Genomic DNA, 14,888 nt, shown 5'->3' on the forward strand with positions numbered 1-14,888 from the left:
GTAGTATTATAATCGCTCAGCATGCAAAAATAACCAAGCTGACTAAAGATGTTAAGTTTTCCCAGCAAGTACACATAAATTTGGAAGTCTGGTAAGGACATAGAAGAACGGTTTCCTCCCCATTTCCCTTCTCAAATAACAACTATGATTTCATGGTGTGAAACAAATCATGGACTTTGACAAGTTGCCCCAATATCTAGATTTATGCTCTTAAACTAGCAGACACATTTCTACTGAGGAAAAATAGAACATATAAACTTAATTAACCATTATTATTATTATTATTATTACATTATTATTATTATTATTATTATTATTAATAATAATAATAATAAAATTTGTATGCCACCCCTCTCCGAAGACTCGGGGCGGCTCACAAAAGTAATAAAAACAATATAGTAGTGGAACAAATCTAATATTAAAAAACAGATAAAACCCTATCATTATGGTTTTTTTAAAAAACAACAACCAAGCAGCACATTCATACCAAACATAAAACAAAGTATAAAAAAGCCTGGGGGAAAGGTGTCTCAACTCCCCCATGCCTGGTGGTATAAGTGAGTCTTGAGTAGTTTACGAAAGACAGGGAGGGTTGGGGCAGTTCTAATCTCCGGGGGGAGTTGGTTCCAGAGGGCCGGGGCCGCCACAGGGAAGGCTCTTCCCTGGGGCCCGCCAAATGACATTGTTTAGTCGATGGGACCCAGAGAAGGTCGACTCTGTGGGACCTTAGCGGTCGCTGGGATTCGTGCATAACATATAGAGGAATGCAGGTATAGGTAAGCCTAGGCCAATGATGGCGAACCTATGGCAGGGGTTCCACAGGTGGCCCACGGAGCCATATCTGCTGGCAAGCAAGCCATTATTATTATTATTATTATTATTATTATTATTATTATTATTATTATTAATTAGATTTGTATGCCGCCCCTCTCCAAGGACTCGGAGCGGCTCACAACAAGAAAAAACAGTACAAATCCAATATTTAAAAAACAGTTTAAAACCCTTAACATAAAAACAATCATATATCTCATGCAAACCATACATAAGGCAGAAACGGCCCAGGGGAATCAATTTCCCCCTGCCTGATGGCAGAGGTGGGTTTTAAGGAGCTTACGAAAGGCAAGGAGGGTGGGGGCAGTTCTGATATCTGGGGGGAGTTGGTTCCAGAGGGACGGGGCCGCCACAGAGGCTCTTCCCCTGGGTCCTGCCAAACGACATTGCTTAGTCGACGGGACCCAGAGAAGGCCAACTCTGTGGGACCTACCCGGTCGCTGGTATTCGTGTGGCAGAAGGCGGTCCCGGAGATATTGCCCTAGGTCCAGTGTGCATGTATGTGCTGGCCAGCTGATTTTTGGCACACACAGAGGCTCTGGGAGGGCGTTTTTGGCTTCCAGAGAGCCTCCGCAGGGTGGGGGAATATGTTTTTACCTCCCCCAGCTCCAGGGAAGCCTTTGGAGCCTGGGGAGGGTAAAACATGAGCCTACTGGGCTCCCCAGAAGTTGGGAAACAGGACACAAGGCCTCTGAAGGGCAGAAGAAGCTGTTTTCACCCTCCCCAGGCATTGAATTATGGGTGTGGGCACTTGTGCATGAGCGATAGCACACGCACATGCTCTTTTGGCACCCGAGGAAAAAAACGTCCGCCATTACTGTCCTAGACTGCATTCGCTGGCTGGGGAATTCTGGGAGTTGAAGTCCAGATATCTTCAAGTGGCCAAGGTTGGGAAACACTGGCTTAAAGCACCATTAAGAATTAAATACAAGCAGGTAAGCTAGCAATGAAACAATTCTTTAACGTTGCAATGAGTATCTTGGTGGGTTGAAGCAGCAGCAGAGCCAGGCCTTGGGTGCTTCTGACAGCTCACCTTCCTAGCACTGCTAATCAAAAGGCGTTGTGTAGCTTTTCTAAAGAGCTTCATAAAATTCTATGAATAAATCATGAAGTTTTCCAATCATAAATACCCATGATAACTGAGCCACAGCATTGGATGCACTCACTATTTTATACTGATTGGAGCTGAAGGCCTTAATTACTATTGAAATTTGGCTTTTTGTCAGAATGAAAGCTGATTTTTGGAACTGTAGCAAGTGTGCAAGGTTTCTAAAATAGCCGCTGTATGCATCTTGTTAAAACAACTGACGATGGTAGGATGATACGTTGCACAACTGAAGAGTGTACAGATCGAAAACATTCTCAAGGACATATATTCCAGTGGATTTATTTTTTATTTTATTTACTTATTCGATTTTTTTAATGCCGCCCTTCTCCTTAGACTCAGGACAGTTTACAACTTAGCAATAGCACTGTTTAACAGAGCCAGCCTATTGCCACAACAATCCGTGTCCTCATTTTACCCACCTTGGAAGGATGGAAGGCTGAGTCAACCTTGAGCCAGTGATGAGATTCGAACCACTGACCTGCAGATCTAACAGTCAGCTTTAATGGCCTGCAGTACAGCACTCTACCCACTGTGCCACCTCAACTCGGTATCTACCCACAGAGTATTTAAAAAAAAAATATTTTTATTGAATTTTTTTTTTAAATGTAAGACAGACAGAATTAACAACATTTAACATATATAGGAGCTACCATTGCTCCTCTTATTATAGAAGTCTTCCTAATACAAAAATATAAAGCTAATTCTACTTTAGATCAATACAGAAAAGTGAACTTATTGATGAAATATCTGTTTGTATACAATACTAATATGCAAAGAAAAATAAACCTAAAATTTCAAACATTTTCTATTGATTATATAATTATGATTAAATTGTTAAACTCAGTTATTAGAAATAGTGTTATTCATTGAATTTCACTATAAGTTGTATTCAAAAATATACATTTTACTATTTCATACTTTGTTTTTTTTCTTCAATAATCTTTTTTTCTCAGATTCCAACATTTATACACTTTTTCCCAAACTTTATAAAATTCAGATTCCACTTGATTATTTAGCCTTCTCGTCATCATATCCAATTCTGCACATTCCATAATTTTCCTAAAAATCTCTTCATCTTTTGGAATTTTCTTTTCTTTCCATTTTTGTGCAAATGCAATTCTAGCTGCTACTAAAATATGAATTATTAAATAATATACTTCTTTTTTATATTTAATATCCGTGATACCTAATAAAAGAATTCTGGTGTCTTCCTAATTTCCTTATTTGTAATTTCTTTCAGCTATTTTTCTACATTGTTCCAATAAATTTTAGATTTGGGGCATGTCCACCATGCGTGGTAGTATGTGCCAATTACCGACAGAGTATTAAGGGCAACTTTAAGCAACAATTTTTTTTTTAATCCTCCGATTGAAAATTTCTAACAAGAAAGAGCCCACCAAGGAAGAGAAGAGAGATAATTTGTAACTGCTAGGAGGCAACTAGTGCTTAAAAACACTAAAATGCTGTTTCTTGTTGTAATAATCTGAAATAACCCCAACAAAAAGCAGATAGTGGAATATTTAAGACATCGTAATGCTGTTGTTATGGACCATCTGTCCGTCTGTTTTTTGTCTTGAGCAAATAATTAGAAACTGCAATCTGCATGGGAAGAATAGCAAGGTAATTTACAAACATAGTTAGGGATCAAGTTTGTAGCCATACGATGATTCTTATTGAATTTTGCTCTTACCTTTTAAAGGTAATTCTGGGAATACAGTGTTCCCTCGATTCTCGCGGGGGATGCGTTCCGAGACCGCCCGCGAAAGTCGAATTTCCGCGAAGTAGAGATGCGGAAGTAAATACACCATTTTTGGCTATGAACAGTATCGCAAGCCTTCCCTTAACACTTTAAACCCCTAAATTATAATTTCCCATTCCCTTAGCAACCATTTAGATTATTACTCGCCATGTTTATTTATTAAAGTTTATTTTAAAAAAAAGTTTTTAAAGGCAGACAAAAGTTTGACAATGACATATGACATCATGGGGCGGGAAAAACCATGGTATAGGGGGGGGGAAACCGCGAAGTATTTTTTTAATTAATATTTTTGGAAAAACTGGTATAGATGTTTCACGAAGTTCGAACCCGCGAAAATTGAGGGAACACTGTATAGGTAAAAAGCATTAACTGAGACACAACTGCAGTTCTAAATATAACCATACTCTGAACAGAAGAAAGGGGACATCTCTGGGACTGTTTTTGGAGTTGAAATAGTTTTTCAGAGGAAAGCACGCCTTCTTAGGCTTTTTCAAATATACTGTACAGTGATACCTTGTCTTACAAACTTAATTGGTTCCGGGACGAGGTTCTTAAGGTGAAAAGTTTGTAAGACAATACAATGTTTCCCATAGGAATCAATGGAAAAGCGATTAATGCGTGCAAGCCCAAAATTCACCCCTTTTGCCAGTCGAAGCGCCCGTTTTTGCACTGCTGGGATTGCCCTGAGGCTCCCCTCCATGGGAAACCCCGCCTCCAGACCTCTGTGTTTTTGCAATGCTGCGATTTCACTGAGGCTCCCCTCGCTGGGAAACCCCACCTCCGGACTTCTGTTGCCAGGGAAGCGCCTGTTTTTGCGCTGCTGGGACTCCCCTGCTGGGATTCCCCTGCAGCATCACAAAAACATGGAAGTCTAGAGGTGGGGTTTCCCATGGAGGGGAGCCTCAGGGAAATCCCAGCAGTGCAAAAATGGGCGCTTCGCTGGCAACGGAAGTCCGGAGGCGGAGCATCTCAGTGGCAGCAGTAGGTTTGTAAGGTGAAAACAGTTTGTAAGAAGAGACAAAAAAATCTTAAACCCCAGGTTTGTATCTTGAAAAGTTTGTATGACGAGGCGTTTGTAAGACGAGGTATCATTGTATATTCCTTTCGTTTTTCTTGTGCTGCTTCCTTTAAATCACAGCAGTACACTTTGAGTGTTTTAATTTCACAAAATGCTGTTGTGAAGTATTATTTATGCAAAATAGTTCACAGCTTGAAGGATAAAATGCCAAGAATAATAAATTTTGTTGATTTATTTGTTTGTTTTAAGAAAAAAGGAAATGAAATGCAACAAAAGCCACAACCGAACAAGATGTAACAAGCTGTGTTCACATAATTTGTATTAAGTCAATTGAATAAACCATAATGAACTTTATTGCTGTAGTGTGGTAAGTCATAAAAATAGTCTTTAAAATAACATCATGGCTGGCTTCAGCAACACAATAAGTCCAAGTCCAAACGGTGCACATTGTGTTGTATCACATTGTGTGACCCCAGGCTGATGATGATTCCACAAGTTGTTGCCGAAAGCTGTTTCAGTCTCTCTTGTTCTTGTCAGTGTTACAGTTGAAATTGTCACTGTTTTTAACAGAGTTCATGCTAACCTGCAATATTAGTGTATTGTGAAATTGTATAAATATAACAATTACTCCATCCCAATAAAAAAGGATTACGGGGACATTAAAAAAAATCTGGATCCCATATTGTTTCATTTTGCATAAATTATTGCATTTATATTGTGAATTGCACGTGGTCAGTTTGACTTTGAGTAGAGCCTAATTTTAAATAAAGAAGTGCTTATATTGTATCAACTGCCTGAATTTTAAATTCAAATCCAGCAATTAAGTTAAACGGCATAAAATAAAGGTGCCTGTGATTTACACAGAAGTGTGGCCTGCCTAATATTATTAACAGTGTCACGTTCTCACAATACAATTGTTCTGCAAAGAAATCTCACGATCCAGCTATGAACTGTAGTAAATTTAAGGCTATTTTAGATTAACCTTCTTGAAAAATAGGTGAATTAACTAGTACCCTATAGCAGTGTTTTTCAACCAGTGTGCCGTGGCACACTAGTGTGCCGCGAGACATGGTCAGGTGTGCCGCGAAGCTCAGCAAGAGAGAGAGAGAAAGAAAGCAAGAGAGAGAGAGAAAGAGAGAGAGAGAGAAAGCAAGCTAGAGAGAAAGAGAAAGAGAGAGAAAGAAAGCAAGAGAGAGAGAGAGAGAGGCAGGGAAGGAGGGAGAGATAGAAAGAGCAAAAAAGAGAGGAAGGAAGGAAGAGAAAGGAAGAGGGATGGAGAGAGAGGAAGGAAGGAAGAGAGAGAAAGAGGGAGAGAAATAGAGCGAAAGGGAGGAAGAGAGAGAGAGAGAATTTTTTTGTCCAAACTTTTTTTATCCCCCACCCACTCCCCCCCCGCTCAATGTGCCCCATGATTTTGTATATGTAAAAAATGTGCCGCAGCTCAAAAAAGGTTGAAAATCACTGCCCTATAGAATATTTTGTATCATTACCTGGGTCTGATCTTTTGTTCAAATAGCAACTGATTTGTAATTATCCATCTCTTAAATGATGCATAAAATGTCTATGTTTCTGAGGTAGTCAAACTAAAATGTATTTATTTATTCATTCATTCATTCATTCATTCATTCATTCATTCATTTATTGGATTTATATGCCGCCCCTCTCCAAAGACTCGGGGCAGCTAACAGCAATCATAAAACAGCGTACAATAATAATCCAATACTAAAAATGATTAAAAACCCATTAATATAAAAAAAACCCAAACATACATACAGACATACCATGCATAAAATTGTAAAGGCCCAGGGGGAAAGGGAATCTCAATTCCCCCAAGCCGGGCGCCAGAGGTGGGTTTTAAGTAGCTTACGAAAGGCAAGGAGGGTGGGGGCAATTCTAATCTCTGGGGGGAGTTGGTTCCAGAGGGCCGGGGCCGCCACAGAGAAGGCTCTTACCCTGGGTCCCGCCAAGCGGCATTGTTTAGTTGATGGGACCCGGAGAAGACCCACTCTGTGGGACCTAACTGGTCGCTGGGATTCGTGCAGTAAATGCACCCTTTTGTGTAGTTTTACATGTATTTTTACATCTATTTTAACCAAAATGATATTCAATACATGTATTTTCCTGGGGAACAAAAATCTAATGCCAGAAAATTATTTTTCCTTTCAATCAGACTTGCCATCCCCCCCCCAACTTCATTAGTTCTTTAAGGCATTTTTACTAATAAATACTGTATATCTTTTTGAATGTGAATAACTCTAAAATGTGTATCAAACCTTACTCCTAAAGCTTCTTCCATGCAACTTCCATGAAACAGAGGCCAATGGACAACAGTATTTTACAAGGCTGAAAATGTCATAAGATTTCTGATTCTGATAAAGATTTGGTGGGAAGTTTGCTACATTAATTGCTTTATTGCCCTATTTTTTCCTGACATTTCATCTAGATTTTTGGACTTAGTTGTTAGGAAGGTAGCTAGCTTATATAGTGTGTGTGTGTGTTATGGGAAGTGGCAGATTTCAGAATGCATTCCTGTTTTTTTTCCCTCTTTTGTCAACCGTAATAATCTTTATTCCCACTTCTGTGGCCACTGTAGCCTATGAACTGGAGACATTTTCCATTCAATGCCAACACATTTATGTGGATTGTGATGCTTTTAACAATTCTACAATCGTCCGCTTCACACCGTGTGCTTTCTGTAATTAGTGCTTTTGCAGAACACAATTTTCACACTGCAAAGGCAGACTTTAGGCAGGCTCTTTGCCTTTGGAGCCAGGGGCAACAAAACTTGACTCCTGAACTCCGAATAAGAAACCCTTGTACAAAAGGGGGGGGGGGGGAGACCTGCTAACACAGACTAAAATAGCTTAAGGTTAAATTGTGACCTAAAACATTTGATTCGTAGGCTCCAGAGCATATGTCCAAGTAGTTCTGGCTTGTATCATCTACCTAGGGACCATGAATTACTCATCTGGCACATTCACTCAGGCATGCAACAAAATACACAAGCAAGGGAAGTATTTCCTTGCTTGCTTCATATAATATGAGAGCAAGCAAAGAATACATTTAAATATTGATTTATTTAGCTTTCTTATAGGAAGTTTGCAAGTGTTAAATTGTCAGAAAACATATGATAAGATCCCTTCCACCAAACAAGTAGAAATGAAATTCTTCCATTCCCATCAAAGGAAGGGAATGCTCTTGAAGACTCTCATCACATTGATGATATTATTATTATTATTATTATTATTATTATTATTATTATTATTATTATTATTATTATTTATTAAGACTTGTATGCCGCCCTTCTCCAAAGACTCAGGGCGGCTCACAGGATAAATATAAAAACAATATGTATACAAATCTAATTAGTTAAAACTATCAGCTAAGATCCCATTATATTAAAAAGCAGTCAATTAACTTGGTCACATCCACACATAACATTTAATGGGTAGGGAGGGGGGACATAGTCTAGCTGCCCCATGCCTGGCGACATAGATGGATCTTAAGACTCTTGATAAAGGCGAGGAGAGTGGGGGCAATGCGAATCTCTAGAGGAGCTGATTCCAGAGAGCTGGGGTTGCCACCGAGAAGGCCCTTCTCCTGGGCCCCGCCAGACGACATTGTCTGGTCGACAGGACCCAGAGAAGGCCAACTTCGGAGAGGGGTGGCATGCAAATTTAATAAACAAACAAACAAACAAACAAACAAACTCTGTGGGACCTAACCAGTCGCTAGGATTCATGCAGCAGAAAGCGGTCCTATAAGTAATCTGGTTTAGAACAGAGATGGCAAACCTAGAATGGTCATGCCTCTGAGTGCTAGCGGAGTCCAGTGCAATTCTGCTACTGCACAGGTACAGTAGCAGAATCATGTTCCTAGAAATGGACAACCTGCAGACCCAAGTGTCTCCTATCCCCTGTATTTGTGTCCTTCTGAAGACTTCTTTGTAACAGTTGTCCTGGTCAGTGTTCTGTTGCAACATAGAAATTTATTTATTTATTTATTTATTTATTTAATTTGTATGCTGCCTCTCTCCGTAGACTCGGGGCGGCTCACAGCAGTGATAGAAACAATGTACAATACAAATCTAATAATATGAAGTTAAAAACCCATAATTTAAAAAACATGCACACAACACACCACACATAAATTATATAGGCCTGGGGAAGATATATCAATTCCCCCATGCCTGACGGCAGAGGTGGGTTTTGAGAAGTTTGTGAAAGACAAGGAGGGTGGGGGCAATTCTGATCTCTGGGGGGAGTTGGTTCCAGAGGGCCGGGGCCGCCACAGAGAAGGCTCTTCCCCTGGGTCCCGCCAAATGACATTGTTTAGTCGACGGGACCCGGAAAAGGCAACTCTGTGGAATCCTTCCTCCAACGGATCCCTTGAAGTTTGAGAAAGGATCTCCCAAAGACTTTCACTTCCTCTGTTCTTTTTCAATATCAGAAGCAGCTTTCAGTCTTAAAAAAGTCCGTGTGTTTCAGAGGTGCCCTTCAAAATGCTTCCTTGTCATGCAACTGCTCACTTTTCCATGCCAATGAGTTACTTGCACACTGCTAATAAATGTCGTATTCTGAAATCAATGCAGACGTATTGATTGTGTTTTGATAGGACTCATTGTTCGAGAGGTAAGCATTGAGATTTCACGGCAACAAGTGGAAGAACTCTTTGGACCGGAAGATTACTGGTGCCAGTGTGTGGCTTGGAGTTCCGCAGGTACAACCAAGAGTAGAAAGGCCTATGTCCGCATTGCATGTAAGTAGTTCCTTCTGCCGAGCTCTTCCAAAAATTTTAGCTGAATTGAATTATTAATGTGACAAAGGTGAAAGTATGAAATGCATAGAATTTATCGTGTGAACAATATTGGAAGCCATTTCTGCTGGTTTTTTGCTGCTGTCCCTACTGACAAATGTAGGATTGTCAAGTCATTCAAAAGATAAATGTTGTTTCAGTTTTGAAAAACATTGCACTACTTGGCAATAAAACTAAGAATCAGTGTAGTCACTTGATTCTTCATATTTATGTACCATAAATTGCAAAAAGTGGGAATAAGTCTGATTGTTAAACATGTTGTGAATACTATTTTTAGTGCTGAAAATGAATAAATTCTCAAATTCACAATTCAACTTTGGATATTTATTTCTCTTGATGGATTCATGAACTTTAGAGTTGCACCATGTAGGTCCATTAATCTGTCAGAACTGAAGTGTGGTGTGACTAATGGCCTTCCATCTAGAGAAACTGTCTGCAGTCAACCAAATAGTTATTTTATCCAAATAAAGCTTTTGACAGCACAAATGCAATCCATGGTAGTAGATTAGATCTGTGTAATCATTTCATTACACTGCTTTTAATAGGTTGGAAAAAAAATGTGGAGAACAGTCTACTTTGCTTTAAATAAAGAATAGAATAAGATTTCAAAAAGGTCCTTAACTTACATCCATCTTAATAGTATATTTAGATCGTGCAGAATGCAGCTGCGAGAGCAATCATGGGCTTCCCCAAATATGCCCATGTTACACCAACAGTCTGCAGTCTGCATTGGTTGCCAATCAGTTTCCGGTCACAATTCAAAGTGTTGGTTATGACCTATAAAGCCCTTCATGGCACCGGACCAGATTATCTCCGGGACCGCCTTCTGCCGCACGAATCCCAGCGACCAGTTAGGTCCCACAGAGTGGATCTTCTCCGGGTCCCGTCAACTAAACAATGTCGCTTGGTGGGACCCAGGGGAAGAGCCTTCTCTGTGGCGGCCCCGGCCCTCTGGAACCAACTCCCCCCAGAGATTAGAATTGAGATCCTCTTTCCCCCTAGGCCTTTACAATTCTATGCATGGTGTGTATGTATGTATGTTTGGTTTTTATATTAATGGGTTTTTAATCGTTTTTAACATCAGAATACTATTGTACACTGTTTTTATTGTTGCTGTTAGCCGCCCCGAGTCTCCGGAGAGGGGTGGCATACAAATCCAATAAATAAATAAGTAAATATTATTTCTTCTATTCTGTTCTGCCCTGCTTTCTGCAGCATTATTCAACGTGAACAGAAACACAGATACTCACCATACTATACAAATATTTAATTTCCATTAATTTTCAAAGACAAGACTCTCTTCTAAAGCAGTATTTGCACTTGAGATTCTCATTCTAGCATCATGTGGATAAAATGAGTTTACTCTGACTTAACAATGAAAGCCAGAGCCATTACTCAGAGTCAGCCTCTCTTTGCCTTTGGGGAAGTGAAATAAACAAGTTTTGGTGAATGCTCACTGGGAACTATCAGTCTGGCATTTAGCCTGACATTTTAGTGAAAGAGAATTGTACTTCTATGAATAAATTCCAGAACCCTTTTATCAGAACGTACAATTTTTCCATGAAACACTATAAAAGCTATTAAAATAATTCACGAACAAGAATTCCTAAGACACATAAAGAGTTTTGAAATAGAAACATGCTTTGTTTCAATATCATCTACTAAATCCTAATTTCTAATTTCTAATTAATGCTTAAAGTTGGGGATTTTGTTGTTTCGTGTATAGGTTTGTTTTATTTTTGTTGTGACAACTGACAGCTTACAACTGATTACCGGTAGGAAATTAAGGTAAAAAAGTGATTACAGTGTTCCCTCGATTTCCGCGGGGGATGCATTCCGAGACCGCCCGCAAAAGTCGAAATTCCGCGAAGTAGAGATGTGGAAGTAAATACACCATTTTCGGCTATGGACAGTATCACAAGCCTTCCCTTAACACTTTAAACCCCTAAATTGCCATTTCCCATTCCCTTAACAACCATTTACTCACCATTATTACTGGTACTCACCATTGAATAAGACACTTAGTGATCCTGATATTTATAAACATAATTATTTATTAACAATAATTATTTTTTTTGTTATTTATTTGCAAAAATTATTAGTTTGGCAATGACATATGACGTCATTGGGTGGGAAAAACCGTGGTATAGGGGGGGAAACCGTGAAGTATTTTTTAATTAATATTTTTTTAAAACCGTGGTATAGGCTATTCGCGAAGTTCGAACCCGCGAAAATCGAGGGAACGCTGTACATAGTTTTTTTGACCCAATACCAAAATGGATAAATTTTATTTAAAAAATCCTAAACTTACAAGCCAGACCAACATGTTTTATAACTTGGGTGGCACATTTAGAAATGACTTTCACAGATGAATTAACACCATCATGTTTACTCTTATTGAAGCATTTTGGTCCATCAGTTGCATAAGAGTTGCTTTTCATCTATTCTGCCCTTTTTCTAGTAAATGGAAGTCAACCATATTTACGGTAAATTAAAATATGTTAACTTGACAAGTTGTCCTGATGCTATTCAACGCAGCATATTTTTTAACAAACTTCATTTTTCCAGCTAAAAACCTGAATCAGCAGTGCATTTTTTTGGTCTTCTGTTAACCATATATTTTCCAGATTTATGGAATATTATTTTTTTATGAAGAGCAATGAAGAGACAGCATTGGCAATCAGCATATAAGTTGCTACCACTGAATACATTTGAAAAGAGTACTGTAGCTCAGTGCTCTATCTCAATAGCTTCTGGGGCTTTAGCTTTTTTATTATTATTATTTTATAGCACTTATAAAAAGCAGAAGGCTGGCTAGGAATATCTGCACTGATATTAAAAAAAGTGCTTTTTACAGATTTTTCATAGCACAGAGAACAAATGTTATAGAACAGAAAGTAACTTCATAGAACAAATTTGCATGATATACCTCATGTTCAGTAAATCAATCATTTTTTCTACTAAAACCATGACTTTAGTAAGACTTGTTGCTGGATGTATATATGTAATGTTTCTGTGATATTTAAGTCAAAATGGATAAACATCTTCACGTTCACTATGCTTCCATATCTCCCAATAACAATTCTATAAGTATTTATTAAGTAAAAGATGCAAGCTCTAGCATTTTACTGAGAGTATGTTTTTGGCAACAAGCACATATTTAGCCTCTGCGGAGCTTTCTGACTGTTAAATGTCAAAATAACTATTCATTTAAAGTAGTAGTAATGAGTCCAAGACAAATTGAAAAATGCTGCATACGTTATTTTAAATGCTGAAATGGTTTTTTTAAAAAAAACAAAAAACCAAACTATGTTAAATTATGGATTTATTTATTTATTTATTTATTACATTTGTATGCCGCCCCTCTCCGAAGACTTGGGGCGGCTAACAACAATGAAGAAAACAATGTAACAAATCCAATATTAAAAAGCAATCTAAAAAACCCCCATTTTAAGAGACCAATCATACAAACAAGCATACCATGTATAAATTCTATAAGCCTAGGGGGAAGGAAAATTTCAATTCCCCCATGCCTGACAACAGAGGTGGGTTTTAAGGAGCTTGCGAAAGGCAAGGAGGATGGGGGCAACTCTGATATCTGGGGGGAGCTGGTTCCAGAGGGTCAGGGCCTCCACAGAGAAGGCTCTTCTCCTGAGTCCCGCCAAACGACATTGTTTAGTCGACGGGACCCGGAGAAGGCCAACTCTGTGGGACCTAACCGGTCGCTGGGATTCGTGCAGCAGAAGGCGGTCCCGGAGATATTCTGGTCCGATGCCATGAAGGGCTTTATAGGTCATAACCAACACTTTGAATTGTGACCGGAAATTGATCGGCAAGCAATGCAGACTGCGGAGTGTTGGTGTAACATGGGCATGCCTTGGGAAGCCCATGATTGCTCTCACAGCTGCATTCTGCACGATCTGAAGTTTCCAAACACTTTTCAAGGGTAGCCCCATGTAGAGAGCATTACAGTAGTCGAACCTCGAGGTGATGAGGGCATGAGTGACTGTGAGCAGTGAGTCCCGGTCCAGATAGGGCCGCAACTGGTGCACCAGGCGAACCTGGGCAAACGCCCCCCTCGCCACAGCTGAAAGATGGAGTGTATTTGACTTTGGTTTTTTGCCAAGCATATCATATTTAGATTTTTAATTGAAGTTATTTATTGTTATCTAATGTATCAGGGTTATGTATCAGGGTACTTGGTGTGACTGTAATTAGCTGCCTATAGCAAGATTTATGGATGATATAGCCTCCTTTCTATGTTGAAGTTCTTCAAATATTTCACTTAAATGTGATTGATTGATTTGAGGCAACCAGGAATATATCAAAAATTGTTGCTTATTATCACTACTTGTGATACACTAGCTCTTCATGTCGCTTGATCAGTACACAACTATCAATTCATGGACTTTCATGTAATGTTGAATACTTCCTAATATCAAGGTTTATAACGAATCCCAGCGACCGATTAGGTCCCACAGAGTGGGCCTTCTCCGGGTCCCGTCAACTAAACAATATCGGTTGGCGGGCCCCAGGGGAAGAGCCTTCTCTGTGGCGGCCCCGACTCTCTGGAACCAGTTCCCCCCGAGATTAGAACTGCCTCTACCCTCCTTGCCTTTCATAAACTCCTCAAAACCCACCTTTGTCATCAGGCATGGGGGAACTGAGATATCTCACCCGGGCCTATACAATTTATGTATGGTATGTTTGTATGTATGTCTGCTTAATAATGGGGTTTTTTAAATATTTTAAATTGTAAATTATTAGATTTGTCATGAACTGTTTTATTGTGTTGTGAGCCGCCCCGAGTCTATGGAGAGCGGCGGTATACAAATCTAATTAATAATAATAATAATAATAATAATAATAATAATAATAATAATAATAATAACAATATTTTCAACCATAACAGTAATAACAGTAGCAGCAATGTCATTCTGACTAAAATGAGGAATCTTTGAAATTATGTTTTTAAAAAGGAGGATTGAAGAAAGATTGCTAGGATAATCCAAATAAAAATACTTCAAAGTGCTTTTAGAAGTAGCAGTTTTGAATTTTTAAATGTATGCTTTTTGGACTTCTGTTTTTAGGTAAATACCTACACTTGTTTATTTTGGAAAGTTCGGCCATGTGAAAATCCTCTAATTTATGTTGGCAGAATAATTACTGTTAAATGATCAAACTCTTGGCCTGAAATGAAACAGTAGCAGTGGTTGGCTTGGGGCTGAAAACTTAATCTTAGTGAAATATGCAGATGCTCACCACCGGCCATTCACAACATTTAAATTACAAAGATAGATTTCTTATAAATACAGAGTGGCCTTTCTAAGCTCAGGCTGGGTGGAGAAGGAAAAGAG

At 39.0% G+C, this 14,888-nt stretch overlaps 1 protein-coding gene across 1 annotated transcript in view; it reads left to right on the plus strand.

The window, feature by feature from the left end:
* Positions 1 to 14,888, plus strand: part of UNC5C (unc-5 netrin receptor C) — a 347,816-nt gene that overhangs the window by 233,572 nt on the left and 99,356 nt on the right. The window contains exon 3 of the mRNA XM_070757995.1: positions 9,331 to 9,474. Coding sequence (XP_070614096.1) covers positions 9,331 to 9,474 — 144 coding nt within the window. The remainder of the gene's footprint in view (positions 1 to 9,330; positions 9,475 to 14,888) is intronic.

The sequence above is a fragment of the Erythrolamprus reginae genome, chromosome 7 (assembly GCF_031021105.1).
Source record: "Erythrolamprus reginae isolate rEryReg1 chromosome 7, rEryReg1.hap1, whole genome shotgun sequence".
In the NCBI taxonomy this organism is placed as follows: Eukaryota; Metazoa; Chordata; class Lepidosauria; order Squamata; family Dipsadidae; genus Erythrolamprus; species Erythrolamprus reginae.